This window comes from Podarcis liolepis (genome assembly GCF_965112155.1).
Source record: "Podarcis liolepis genome assembly, chromosome: 1".
NCBI lineage: Eukaryota > Metazoa > Chordata > Lepidosauria > Squamata > Lacertidae > Podarcis > Podarcis liolepis.
This window is the reverse complement of record NC_139554.1, coordinates 93,740,527-93,755,460: the sequence shown is the minus strand read 5'-3', so window position 1 is coordinate 93,755,460 and position 14,934 is coordinate 93,740,527. Positions and strand designations below refer to the sequence as shown.

General features: G+C 43.1%; 1 protein-coding gene across 6 annotated transcripts in view; it reads left to right on the top strand.

The window, feature by feature from the left end:
• Nucleotides 1-14,327, top strand: part of MARCO (macrophage receptor with collagenous structure) — a 29,845-nt gene extending 15,518 nt beyond the window's left edge. For 2 of the 6 annotated variants that reach the window (XM_083490489.1, XM_083490485.1), the window contains 10 exons: nt 444-551; nt 3,355-3,462; nt 4,247-4,282; nt 5,597-5,689; nt 5,775-5,828; nt 7,052-7,096; nt 8,413-8,520; nt 8,997-9,041; nt 10,377-10,550; nt 11,751-14,327. In XM_083490489.1, the coding sequence (XP_083346615.1) occupies nt 444-551; nt 3,355-3,462; nt 4,247-4,282; nt 5,597-5,689; nt 5,775-5,828; nt 7,052-7,096; nt 8,413-8,520; nt 8,997-9,041; nt 10,377-10,550; nt 11,751-11,884 (905 nt within the window). In that variant the 3' untranslated portion in view covers nt 11,885-14,327. Of the gene's footprint in view, nt 1-443; nt 552-3,354; nt 3,463-4,246; nt 4,283-5,596; nt 5,690-5,774; nt 5,829-7,051; nt 7,097-8,412; nt 8,521-8,996; nt 9,046-10,376; nt 10,551-11,750 lie in introns of all 6 variants that reach the window. The other 4 variants (XM_083490488.1, XM_083490484.1, XM_083490487.1 and 1 more) reach the window with 3 other exon arrangements.
• Nucleotides 14,328-14,934: the final 607 nt, after the last annotated feature.

Here is a 14,934-nt window from a genome sequence, read left to right as displayed (position 1 = left end):
GTACATTTCTGATGGCAAGGCATCCTGTGACCATTGTAAACATTCTGCAATATGCACAGGCAGAATTGTTTTAAGACCTGAAACCACTTACATCAAATTACAGTGGAACTTTGGTTCTCAAACTTAATTTGTTCCAGGAGTCCGTTTGACTCCCAAAACCATTCAAAAACCAAGGCGCAGCTACCGATTGGATGCAGGCGCTTCCTGCACTCAAGCGGAAGCCAAGTCGGACTTCCCAAAAAAGTTCACAAACCGGAACACTTACTTCATGGTTTGCAATATTCGGGAGCTGATTTGTTCATCAACTAAACCATTCAAGAACCAAAGAACCACCGTACTTCCAAAAGAAGGCAGTGGACTCACTAGTGTAGCAACTGTGTTGCTTTAAAACAAACAAATAAATAAATCACAATTTTGTTCGTGTGTGTTTTAAAAAAATACAGGTTTAAATGGACTTGATGGTGAAAAGGGATCTGAAGGAAATCTTGGGCCGGCTGGTCCAAAAGGTGAACCAGGAACAAAAGGGGGAATGGGAGACAGGGGACCTCAAGGTAAGACTTTGCCAAGAGTGTTCATAAGCATTATGATATTTAATATTTGGAGAAAATTGCACTAAAATGCTGGTGATTTTCATGAGGACTTAAAAATAAGAATAATTGCAAACTGATATGGAAATGTGGAGACTTGAACTTCAGACTGGAGAAGAAACTGAGGAAACAAATGGACAGATTCACCCATTTCTAGATAGGACTGTTCTCCTGCTTGCTTGAGTTGATCCAGCTTGTATCAGTTGGTCACCACATGCAATGGTGTGGAATAGTATGAAGATTATCACTGTTGCCCATATTAGTATTCATTATACTGACTTCCCTAAGATACTGGGAGGCAGGAGCAGAATTGTGTTTTTCTGAACTATTGCCTGTAGACTGTCCTGCATCTCTCAGAAACTAAACAGGCGGTGGAGTTACCTTTCCCCCCTTGAAATGATAGCTAGCAATGTGGACCAGCTGCTGACCAGGTAAGTGACTTAGAGGAAGGTCAGCACCTTCATGCATGTTGTGAGCAGGGCACTTCACTAACCTCCTATTGTTGGCCAGCTTGTGTAGGCTCCTTGGTTTGGTGCTCTTGGGGCCTGGCATGTGGTACCTGCTGAACAATGAACAGTAGGGGGTGGTTAGCATGGTAGGTCAGACATACACCCACAATTTCCCATCATGCCAGTTTGGATGATGGAGTTGATCTGGGGAGGCAACCAGCCATTGGGCTAGACTAGCTGTTTTTATAGACATAACGAGGTATTGTGTTGCTTGTGGTAGTATATACTTCTAGATTCATTTTCCAGAACTGATAATGATGTTCTTGCAAACATCATTAAATTGGCCTCAAACAGCCCCATGCCAACATGTCAACTCTATGCATATCTTTGGAGGCCAACAATAGGTATAATGTCCTATTTTCTTTATACACTGTGTCGCAGAATCAGGCAGGCACTGGAAAAGGGAGAAAGCAAATTTAACTTTGTACATTCTAATATTTCATTTTGGGCATATGTGTATGCAATACAGGCAATGAGTATTTAATTATCTTTCTGTCTCTGATTAATGCAAAGGTGTTTGTAGTAGGATTTATCTGGTACAAACTAATACGGTGTAATTTATATGCATAAGCATGTGTGTGTTTGGCTAGTTGGAGATATTGTGAAGTCGATTTCTGAGTTGTTTGTATCATGTATAAGCCAGAGTTTTGTCTTAGTTAAACAGAAGAATTATGCAACGTGTAACTTCCATTAAATTGGCATTTGCAAGCCTTAACAGGGGCATGCATGCTAAAAAGAGAAGGCAAAACCCTCCCCCAAAAAACCAGAGCATCACCAATGCAGAAAAGAGCCAAGATAATGCATAGAAGATTGAGAAATGGGTCAAATTTTCAGTATACTTTTCTTGACAGTAACATTTCTTAAAAGTGCACGCCAGCTAAAAGCTAGGTATGAAACCATTAGCCTCTCTAGTGAATTGGCATTTATGATTGTTAATTAATGTTTCCATTTTATGTAATGTACTTTACAGGTATACAAAGGAATTTAGTATTATTATTGATTTATTATTCAAGGCATTCCCCCTCCCTCTGCATCCCTAGCACTAGAAGACCCTCTTTATCTTCAGCAGTTGTGTAGAATGGAAAATCCAGCAGGCATAGCTTTTCTTGTCCTGTCTAAGAAGTTATAGCAGACCAAGTTCCTTCTTCCATTGGAGCCCTGGCTTCCTTGCTTCCTGAAACCCAAGAGAGAGAAGAAAGGCAGAGTTCATACCCTCCAACATTTCTCCAATGAAAATAGGGGCATCCCATTCCATAATGATAATTTTACTGTTTATACCCCACACATTTTATTAGGCAGCTTCCAACATAAAAAAACATAACAAAACATTAAACATTTTTAAAAACCTTCCCTATACAGGATCGCTTTCAGACAGCTCAGGAGGCAGATAACTCCATACCCTCCAACATTCCTCCAATGAAAATAGGGACATCCAAAGGAAAAGTGGGACATTCTGGGATCAAATCAAGGATGGCTTCTCTAACTCAGGGACATTGCTAGAAAACAGGGACACTTGGAAGGTCTGAGAAATAGCAAAACACACACAGTTAAAGGAGGGCTTTATGCTCCATCTTATGAATAAGGGTGAGGAACCTGTCTTAAAAAGTGGAAGTTCATTGTTCTGAAAGTGTGTCCATAAGAGAAGGCAACTATCGCACACAGGAAATGAGGACCAGAAGAGAGAGGCACTTGCAAGCCAGGAAAAATTACTGTGCTGTCAGTTTGTTCAGCAATGTTACATGAATGTTTAAAGTAGCTGAAACAGTTAAATAGTGAACAGCAGTAGAGACGATACTGGCAGACAGACTCAAGACTCAGCATTGTCTCTCCAAAGCCTAAGCTCAGCCTGAAAACCTTTATCGCCATACTTGTAAAGGGGAAGCCCATGGGTTGTTTGACTGGGACCTGGAAAGGACACTGCCCACCTTGTACTCTCAGGCTGAATATCAGTTAGGCTGGGCAGCCAAGTGCAGCTCTATACAGTTTAGCCCTCAGGCTTTGTGTTGGTCACCAAGCAACAAAATATTGACCCCGTCTCTTCCAGGAGCTTTAAAACAAAAGCCGCATAAAATCAACATGCGTTGAAAGCTTGTTCAGTATTTGGAGAGGTTAAGGGAGAGGTTATTAAGAGTTTTATTGTTTCCTTTGGCAACACTTACACATTGTTCTAACTTGGGAGTTTATGGTGAAGGGCAGATAAGGAATCTAATAAATAATATATTGTATGTGCTAACGCCTGAAACAAGCTTGTTCTGTAGGTCTTCCAGGACTCCAAGGACCAGCTGGTGGAAAGGGGGATCTGGGCCCACGAGGACCAGTTGGTCTCACAGGAGAGAAGGGTGTGCAGGGAGAACGAGGCCTGCCAGGTGAGCGGACACAGCAAAGTGCCAAACCTAAACAACACCTGCCATGCTTTTAGGCTTGAGACTAGCCTTACTGACTTAGCCCAAGACTCCCTGAATCTTCATCTTGTCAGTGCTGGTTTCAGAAACCGTAAGGGAAGCATATAACCAGAGAAAACCATGCCCGGATCTTGTCACTCTTAAGGGTAATGACAGGCATTCTAAGGCCTGGTTTGCACAACAGGGGAAGCTAAACCATGGTTTATCAGGACCACACAAACTGAATAGTTCTTCCTTCTGTGTATTTCTGTTAATCTTCTTGGAACCCAGTGATACTGTTTGCCACAGTTATATGTAGGCATGCACAAATCAGCTGCTGCTTTTCTGTTTTCATATTATATTGAAAGTTCAGGTGTCTGTTCATCATCGTCATCATTTTATTTCTATGCCGCCTTTCTATAGTTAAAACTATCTTCAAGGAGGCTTACAACAGGAAAAGATTTACATGATTACAAACATAGCAAAAGAAGTAATAAACAAGAAATAAAACAGATTGAAAAGTACACAACCAAACTGAACAATTTCCACATAAATTATAAGATCAAAAATTAATATCAATAGCAGCAGCAGCAACACACCCTATGCTCCAGTCCAAGACTCTGTTCCCATTCCTATTCTCATGCCTCCTTATATTCTCTTAGCTATTTGTAACTTAGCTGCAAAATACAGATAGAAGCATCCCATATACTAGCACTTGTTCTTTTGTGTTCATTTATGTTCTCTTATATTCATTTATGTTCTATTTCAGGTACACGTGGTCCCCAAGGACCTCCTGGACAACCAGGTATATTGCAATTAACCTCCTGGACAACCAGGTTAAATGCAATTTAACACAAATACTTCCTACCATTTGTGCTTCATTTAAGGTTCTATTTAGACTGCAATGTTGTACACACTTACATGAGAGTAAGTCAACTGAATCCAGCAGAGCTTGTTTCTCAGCAGATATGCCTAGGATTGAATAGTTAATTGACATAAATTTCTCTAACTGTGTAATCCTATACATGTTTACCCAGAAGTGTAACTCTGTTCAGTGGGGTTTACTCTGAAGTAAATGTGATATGGATTGCACACTAATAATACTTACCTAGTGGTACCTACCTCTGAGTAAACATGCCTAGGATTTTACTAGTAAACTGCTTCTGATTTCACCCATAGCTGTCAACTTTTCCCTTTTCTTGCGAGGAATCGTATTTGGAATAAGGGCATTTCCCTTAAAAAAAGGAAAATGTTGACAGCTATGATTTCACCAACCTGGAACTAACTCCTAAGATTTATTTTAAAAAGAAACAGTTCCATTCTGGGGTCCTAAGGCAAACTACGACTGACCTATCTAGTGAAATACTGCTGGGAAGTTGCTGTTTTGGTTTCTTCAGTGGATTTTTGGGCCAGAGGTTCAGGACTAACTTGTGCATCACTTGCTACAACAGCAAAAAAGTAAATGCTGATCAGCTGCCATTGGTTGATCAACAGATGCCTCTATGATCATGAAAAGGCTTTTGTTTTCCTCAGGTTTGTCAATAAGTTTGGTGGTGACTTAATAATCGAAATGAATTCTGACTCTCTGGCCTTGTCCATTCTAACTATCACGCTACTTTATAGATTTGCAGCCAAAGTCTGTGGTTATACACACAAACGCAAAATGATAAATCAACAGGAAGCTGGTGTGAAATGACTGAAGAAGACAATTTCCCTTTGTTGGAAGGCAGTATTTAAGAGAGAGGCATCTGTGGAATGCAAGTGCTGTGTTGTTCTGATACTGTGTTGTTGTCAAGGGATGTCTTGTCCTGAGCCTTTGAAAGGATGTGGAACAAAGGAAGCTTCCTGATTCTGAGTCAGACCAATTGGACTATTTAGCTCAGTGTTGTCAACACAGATTGGCAGCAGGTTTCTTGGGTTTCAGGCAAGGGGCAATCCCAGTTGCCAGGGATCAAAGCTGGGACTTTATTTCTGCATGCCAGGCAGGAGCTGTGCCAGCACTAAGCTGCAGTCCTTCTAAACCTTCCCTCGTTCACCAAATATGACAGATACTTCAGTGCTTGATTGCTCTCTCAGTGTCATTCTGGCTTTGACCAAGCTTCTTTGGTTCACTTACAAGGTCCTGCAGGCAGCATGGCGCCACCAGGAAGTCCTGGCCCAAAGGGAGCGCAAGGGGAGAAAGGACAGAAAGGAGAAGCAAGCACCCTGAGAGGTATACAAATGAGAATGTTGCTCAATCTGTTGAAATACTGATTCCCACGAAGTTTCTGACCTGACCTTCCCCTTTATTCTTTCAGGAGTACCAGGAGTGAAAGGCGATCGGGGGGAAAGGGGTTACAAAGGTGATCCAGGTAAAAATATAAATGGAAGTGGAAGAACCCAGTGTGTGAGCAAAACACATCTTATTCAGAGAGATGTGAGATGCCAGGACAAATCATTTGCTGTGGTATCTAAGTGTTTTACAGAGGTGTATCACCAATGGAAAAGAGTTTTTATTCAAAGTCGGTCTTTTAGTTCTCCAACATTCCCCAGGCTGAATCTAGCTTCAGAGCTATCTGACCTCTGACAGCCTGGTCAAAAGCTGATCAAGGTATAGTTGGCATTTCCAGTTCCGGAAAAATTACCCAGAGATCTGCTGGTAGGTTCTGCTCCACTTTCTCCTCACCCCAGTTCTAGCTAATTCAGGACTCTAAACTGCCTTACAGAAATCAATGGGACATAGTCTCTCCTGTGAAAATTCCCTGAGGAAAATAGCCATGGAGTGGTGCAATACACATTCATAGCATGGATCTCCTGTCCTTTTTTTGGGGGGGGGGAGAAATAAATCAGACCACTGGTCCATCTAACCCAGTACCCAGTGTGGACTACAGCTCCAGTAATCTCTGACCATGATCCATGTTGGCTGGGGCTGTTGTGAGTTTGAATCGAGCAGTGTTTGGAGTGCACTATGTTGGCTACATTGGCCTATGATGACTGGCAGCTGCTCTCTAGATTTAGATGGGATTTCTCCCACTTCTACCTGCAGCAGCAGTGCATGAGGAGGGGCACTCCTCTTACCCCCCCCCATCCCCCTGCTGCCACTCACTGGGGCAGGAAGAGGGCGGGATAAGGCAAGGCTGCAGTGTGATTGGTGGTGTTGGTATGCCACAGGTGTGCACTGCTAACCCAACTTGGCCCTGCGACCTTGGGTGCCTGGGGCTGTGGGTGCCATGCAGCGTGCCTGGCCCTGGTACCAAAATTTGTGGGTGCTCAGTCCTTTCAAGGGGAAATTTTGTGGCTGCTCAAGCACCCAGGGCCCCAGGGAGTTGGCACCTACGTAACCCAGCGTTCCCCTGACCTCTCTGCTGTCTCTCACCCTGCCCCATTCTGGTTAGCAGCTCCCAATCCACCTCCCAACTCCCCATGCATCACAGCTGTCTAGATGGAGGTGGCAGGGCTCTTTTGCATCCGCATAGTTAAAACTTTATCTCAATACATACATGTAGTAGAATTTTGAATATTAAGCAAAAGTTTGAAATTCCCATTGTCTTTGGATTTGCCGCTTTATATTCTCCCCCCCCCCCCATTATTTTAGGCATACCAGGAAGTAAAGGGTCGAAGGGAGATCAGGGAATGACAGGTAAGGCATTTGCTGGAGTTCCTAAATGAAAGTGACGACTCAGTAGAATCAAAGCTGTGTACTCCATACCTTCGGCCCAGTACCGGTATATTTGAAGGAGCACCTCCAGCCCCATTGTTCAGCCCGGACACTGAGGTCCCGCGCTGAGGGCCTTCTGGCGGTTCCCTCACTGCGAGAAGTGAGGTTACAGAGAACCAAACAGAGGACCTTCTCGGTGGTGGAGCCCGCCCTGTGGAACGCCCTCCCATCAGATGTCAGGGAAATAAACAACTATCCGACTTTTAGAAGACATCTGAAGGTTGCCCTGTTTAGGGAAGTTTTTAATGTTTGAAGGTTTATTCTGTTTTTAATGTTCTGTTGGAAACCACCCAGAGTGGCTGGGGAAACCCAGTCAGATGGGCAGGGTAGAAATAATAAATAATAATTCTTATTCTTCTTCTTCTTCTTCTTCTTCTTCTTCTTCTTCTTCTTCTTCTTCTTCTTCTTCTTCTTCTTCTTCTTCTTCTTTATTGTTATTATTATTATGCTCCCCAGAGTGACTTACAGTTAAAACATAATGCAAAAATACAATGCAATGCAGTATTAAAATGCAGCAAAGCTATAATAGTGACATGGGCATATAAACTCTCAAGAGGACGAAGCAAAAACCAGTACCCCAACTACTTAAAAAGTTGCTTTAAAAGCTTGGGGAAATAAAAATAGCTTGAGCCTCCCTAGAGAGAGCAATCATGAGATTGGGGAAGCACTACTGAAAAGGATCTGTCCCGGTTGCTACCTGGTGAACATCAACTCTGATAATGCCTCTTTTTTGACTGAATGGAGGATAGAGAGGAATATGTGACTGTGTGCAGAAATTACCCCACAGTACAAAGGTGAAATTCACATTCATTGCTCCGCTGAGTTTTATCTGAGGGCCACATTCCTTTCCCTGCAACTTTCCAGGGGCCACATGCCAGAAATTTGATGGATTGCTGTGTTACGTTCTAAAATTATTCGACCTTTGACTTCTATTGTAATGATGTAGTCACTTGCAGTTTTGCTGTTCTGTTGTGAGCCACTCTGAGCATGTTTTAATGGGGAAAGCGGCATACAGATTTAAATAATAAATAAACAAAGCCCACTGTGTTCCCCAGGGCTTACTCTGTGTTTAGGACCACAACCCTTAACTTTCATTTCTGTGGAAAAGGCAGAGGAATGGCAGGATCCATTTGGTTATTGCGCAATAATGGTTTCGTGGCTTCTGCAGGTAATGCCTCTTGTGCCATTTGCTGTTGTCTTGTCCCTGTGAAATTGAGACACCCACCTTTCTTACTTAGGGAGCAAAGGCATGCCTGGTGAAAAAGGAAGTAAAGGAAGTGCCGGATCTAATGGGGAGAAAGGCGAACCAGGAAGAAAAGGAGACAGAGGCATTCAGGGATATACAGGTAAAAGAAAGAAGGCAAGACAGAAAGAGACGACTGATTACTATCTGAAGTGCTTTATATTGGCACCAAGTTCATGGCAGAGATTACTTCTGAACTGGGAATTTTCTTATTCATAGTCCAGTTTCTTAGCCACTGTATTCCAGCAGTTAGCTCCAAGCCACAGTTTGCAATGATCATTACACTTGGTTTGACCTAAGCATGGTTAGCAATGTTGCACTGTGCTTAGAGGAGTGAAATCGAACATGAGAAGGCAGGAGAAGGAAGAGGAAGAGGGCATGTCTGGGTCGGGGGGGGGGGCGTTCCCCATCTCCTGAATATGATTAGGAAACTTGGCAGCTTTTGCACGAGGCAAAAACCAGAAATACTGATATCTTATGCAGTTAAGGGAAACTCAAAAAAAATTCATTTGAACCTTATTAATGCAAAAAATTATCTAGATGTGCCATCATTCATTTGTTCCTTCTGTGTTAAATCAGGAGCAACAGGAGCACAAGGGATTAAAGGTCAAAAGGGGGATTCAGGCAAGTATGGTCTTTTTCTCTATAAGTATATAAACTTTTCCCAATCCAATGTTTTGTGGAGCTTCATTGTACATTAGACATGGGTGGCGCTGTGATCTAAACCACTAAGCCTCTTGGGCTTGCCGATCAGAAGGTCAGCGGTTTGAATTTCTGCGACAAAGTGAGCTCCCATTGCTCTATCCCAGTTTCTACCAACCTAGCAGTTCGATAGCATACCAGTGCAAGTAGATAAATAGGTACCACTGTGGCGGGAAGGTAAATGGCATTTCCGAGCGCTCTGGTTTCCGTCACAGTGTCTCGTTGCACCAGAAGCGGTTTAGTCATGCTGGCCACGTGACCCGGAAAGCTGTCTGTGGACAAACGCTGGCTCCCTTGGCCTGAAGCAAGATGAGCGCTGCACCCCATAGTCGCCTTTGACTGGACTTAATCATCCAGGGGTCCTTTGCCTTTTTACCTTTTTTATTGTACATATGGAGCCCCACATGAAGTGAGGCTTCTCTGTTTCATTTGGTGTCTGAGAAGAAGAACACTAGAGGCACAATAACTTGCTTATCAAGCTTTCTCTGTTAGTGAAGCAAATGTGGGACAGCTTCTCCTTGTGTAGGGAGTCCTATTAGGCTTGTAAGAAGGCATCGACTTCTGTTCCGACCCACATTCATTGCTGTTTCTGTCCCACTGCACTTCAGATTCTGACAAAAACTACATTACTTATCTCGCTGTCTGCCATGGTGCAATTTTACATTGTTAATTCCATTATCATTACATTATTCTGCACCATTCATTTCAATGCAAAAGAAACACAATGCAAGGTATGGGGGGGGGAGCCATCAATTACACATTATTTGTGGACTGAAAACAACAGTGAACACCCAACAAATCAACTTTGGCCATTTATGTTTCTGTTTCCATTGGAAGCCTCCACCATCCGTGATTCATTTCCATGCACACCAGTCAGTAGGGTCAAGGAAACAGTACTCTAAAGTGCAGCAATGCTACTAGTAAACACATATGTGCACATTATCATTTTTATATGTTTATCATAGGATTAGGCTTCAAGTCCCAAGTGATGTCATGTGTCCTTGTGTTACACTGCGAGTTGGCAGCTACTCAGGAACAGCTTCCCTTCAAACCACCATCAGAGTTGATTTGGAAGCTTACAAAGAAATAGTCTGGGCCTCATTCTTGGAACGTACAACACATATTTCAGCAACCAAAAAGGAGGGGATGTGTAGAGACCACCTCTCCCATCATTTACTCACACCCTGCCCCAAATCTCGATGTGTTGCCTCTGTCTCCTGATGTGCATAAATGTTGCCTTTCAAAAACATCCAACAGGGAGCAGTTCTGTTGTAAGACTTGTTGGAGGACATCAACGTGGTCGAGTTGAGGTTCTGTATTCAGGAGTATGGGGTACCATATGTGACGACAGCTGGGACAATAATGATGGAGCTGTGATTTGTCGGATGCTGGGATTTAGTCGAGTAGTTGAAACCTTCACTGCAGTTGCAGGTAATTTATCAGTTCATTCCCTGACTGATTTAATCAAGTCGCAAAAGATTCAATTGTGTGTAATATGACTGTGTTCAAAAATAGCAGGGAAGGGGAAGGTATTTCTCTTTGTCATCCAAAACATGTTACTAGAGTAGAGCTAGGCAAGCAGCCTTATGCTGCTCCCCTCTGAATATTCAGTTTGAATCCTTGAGACCCCTTAAAGGGAGTTTTCAAGTGCTTGAAAGACTCTGCCACTCCAAGAGGGGGGGGAAAGGGTTGGCCAATGTGATGGGGTAGAAACTCCCTTGCAGATGGTAAATGCCTGCTGGGACTCTCATCCTTCCTGGATTGTTTGTAAAGAGAAGACTCTGTTGTCAGGATCTTTTATTGCTGGGGGGTCATGGGAGTTATAGTTGAAGTACAGTTCCCATGACCCCTGGTTGAAAAAGAGACTGGCAGGATCTTCACTTTCCAAATAGTTGGGGAAATGATGAGAGGCTGAGTAGGGATCCCTTCACTTTGAGGAGCCATCTAGTACCTGGTACCTCATCCCAGACTCACAAAGCAAGTTCTTTGCTCCTTGGGAGATGGGGTAGCAAGCAGTGGAGGTGTGATCAGAATCTCAACAGGCACTGCCTACTCACAGAAGGCTCTGGCAGCCTTGGCTTCTTCTCAGAAGAATGTGGAGTGTTCACCTAATAAGGGAAGGGCCATAGCTTAGTCGTAGAGTATTTGCTTTGCATGCCAAAAGTCCCAGGTCCAACCAGGAAGGTGTTTCACCACTGCAGCCCAGTGTCCAAAGTGTATTAAAGTGTACTAAAGTCTGCGGGAGGCAGTGGGAGACAGGAGTGCCTGGCATGCTCTGGTCACAAAGAGTCGGACACGACTAAACGACTAAAGTCTGCATGCTTCCTTTATGGCTAAGGAAGTTGCTTTAGAAGTTGCTGTTGTCTGAAATTGTTTGCTGGACAATAGGATGGTAGAAAAGAAAAGAAGAGTGAGATTCTCTTCCCAAGCAATTTTCATTCTGGAGTAATTAAGCAGTTGTTATGCAGCTCCAGAAGCATTTCCTAAAGCAGCCTCCCCCACCCCTACCCTCCACTTTCCTGGTACTTAGGCATAATGAGATATTAGCATGTGAGTCATATGATGGATTGTTGCTTTGTTATTTTTCACCCTTTCCTCCCTGTGCTAACTCGTTACATGTCTGCTTGACAGCAGGCTCTGGACAAATCTGGTTGGATGACGTGGGATGTACCGGAACAGAATTCTCCATTTATTCATGTAAAAAACGTGACTGGGGTCAAAACAACTGCAGTCATAATGAAGATGCTGGGGTAGAGTGTGCCTAATGGAAAACAGTTCTGCTCCAATGTCTGAGAAACAATACCTTAATACTGATGATTCCACGAAGAAGTGTGCATGGCACTGTCCTTCAGAGTGTATCTCTTGGCTAATCAGAGAATGGATTAATTTTGTTTGACTCCTTTAATTCCACTGTACCAACACATCTCTACATTCTCCTTTGCTGATCAAGGCTATTCTAATTGGGTATGTGAGGAATCAACATCAGTAACTGTGCTCACTTTATTAGAAGACCAGTAACTGAACTATTATTGCAGGGGAAGGGACGTAGCTCAGTGGTTAGAACATTTGCCTTGCATGAGGAAGGTTCCCGGTTCAATCCCTGGCATCTCCAGGTATGGCTGGGAAATATCCCTGTCTGAAACCCTGGAAAGTCACTGCCAGCCAAGCGTGGGCAATGCTGAGCTAGATTGACTTAAGGTTTAACTTAGTATAAGGGCACTCCCTGTGTTCCTAATCAATGCACAGGAACTACATCCTAATCACATTAACTTGGGAGTAGGGTCTTTAGAAAGGCCTACAATCTTGACTGTTTTCAGTAGCCTTCTCTTGTGTAATGATTTATCATGCTCTTTTGCTGTTGATGGTTTTGGCTGTAGTCCCATTTTATTTGGGCTGGGAGAGCTGGGTGTGTTTTTATAACTGATAGGTTTGTTCATGGTTTGCATTGGGGAAGTTTGATGCTTGTATGTTGTTCCGTTTTTGTGGAAGCTGCCTTGAGATAGTTTTTCCTTGTAAAGGGCCCCCATATAATCAAGAAATGAAGGACCCATTGAACTCAGGGATGCTGACTTCTGAGTAAGGATGCAGAGGATCCAGATAGAGGAGGGTGACTTGAAAAATATGTGCTGCTGGCTTTTGTAATTCAAACATGCCAAATCATTTTCCAGGTGTCTTCAGCTGGATATTGTCCATAAACCCATTGAAACGTACATCACGGAAACACTTCCGAAAGCAGATGAGACTTGAGGCAACACATATAGCCTTTGTCTCCCAGAACCTTATGAAAGATAATGCCCATGTTTATTTAGTCTACCTTTCTGTGCCTTGTTCATAACTTCTTCATTTCACTATTTTCCTCTTAGAGCTCTAGCAGTGTTTGGCTGAAGTCACATGACACTGTCCATGATCCCAAGGAAGGATCTGGGTGTGGAGGAGAGAAATGAAACTGTTTCTATTGCCAAAGAGGCAAGCTTCTCTGAGAGAGGGGGGGGGTGACCTGCTCCTACTGCTGGTGGGGGCTGCTGTAGTGAAAAAAGAAGCAAAGCTCTCCAAATCAATGTGTTGATTTATTTCTCGATGCCGTGATAAATGTTGAAATGTCAAAGCTCACAATGGCTTGCATAGCCATGATTTCCAAGGGGAGTCCCTAGACTCAATGCAGCCATCCACGTTGATTCCTTATAGATACATACCAAAAAGCACATAGCAGATGGTGCCTTCCAAATGTGCTGGACTTCAGCTCCCATCACCCCTGACCATTGACCCTGCTGGTTGAAGCTAAAAGGAGTTGGTAGTCCAACAACAAATGGAAGGACACCACACTGGTCTCCCCTGCCATACGGCACAATAGGCATTATATTAGGATCAGCTGACAGTCCTGTAATAGTAAGTGTAGTGAGTACCATGTTAAACTTTGACTTGTGAGAACTGGGTTCATATTCCTGATCTGCCATGAACTTCACTGGTTGACCTTGGACCAGTCATTGTCTGAGCCTAGCCTCCATAACAAGGGGATCATGTGCCAGACTAGAACTATCCTCCAAACTCCCAAGCTTGCAACACAGGCAAATAACCAATCCAGCAGTTCACATCATCCCTCCTCCTGTAAGTACAAACTCTGGTGCTACACTCCCCTATGTCCCTGATCCACTGTACCAATGTTTTTATGGTCATGGCATTCCTTTGGACTGTGGGCATTGGTTTTGCTGCCTGATTGGATGGCGGCAATATTGAAAAGATGGCCAATGGAGAGAGAGAGGTGGGGAAAGGGCAAATGAACTGTTGAGTGATTTCTCCAGATTTCCAGTCTGTATAATGAGAACCCTGCTGCATCAGGCTAAAGGCCCATCTAGTCCAGCACCGTGTTCTCACAGAGGTCAACTAGATGCCCGTGCCCGTCTCCCCACTGGCCATTCCCAGCAGTTGGTATACAGAAGCATATTTGCCCCAGCACTGGAGGTAGAACATAACCATCATGGCTAATAGCAATTGATAGCCTTATTTTCCATGAATTTTGTCAGTCTGTATACTGGTGAAAACATTCCTGCAAACAACATAGCCATGCATTATTTTATTTTATTTTAAGTGCTGAGTACTTGCATTTGGAGCCAACAAGGTTTACATGATTAACTTTCTGCTGGTTTAATAATGATATTGTGTAAATTTCAGACTGTGCAGGTTTTAATTAAATACTTAGGCTTCCATTCACTGACGAATAAACCTTACATATACTTTACTAAATAATACCTCTCCTATACCAAATGTCTAAAGGCAAGCTCATAGTGCCCAATAGAAAAGGTGGATGATATAAGCAAAAACCTATCATAGTCACTTCCTGGGAGAGCCAAAATACATGACTGATCAATTCAGAACTAAGGTCATGTCTGCGCCACACCTTTAAACGCATTTCAAATATTTTAAGCAGTCTGAGGCCCCAAGCAAGGAATCTTGGGGACTGTAGTTATAAAGGATCTCTGACAAAAACTTCTCAACCATCTCACAAAATTAAAATTCCCAGGATTCTTTGGGGGAAATCATAGCAGTTAACTCAGATGTCATCTAGTTTAAATGTATAGTGCAGATGTGCCCTGTTATTCCAGTTAATTGGTGTACATCCATGAATGTGTGACACTAAGGAAAGATTCAGACCCTACATTTAAAGCACGATTTCCCCAAAGAATCCTGGGAGATGTAGTTTCTTAAGGATAGTGGGAAATGTAGTCCTGTAGTGGGAAAACTACAATTCCCAGGAATCTTGGGAAAGTCATGCACTTTAAATGTGGATTGGCTGGCCTTTATTTGTAGGGTATGGATT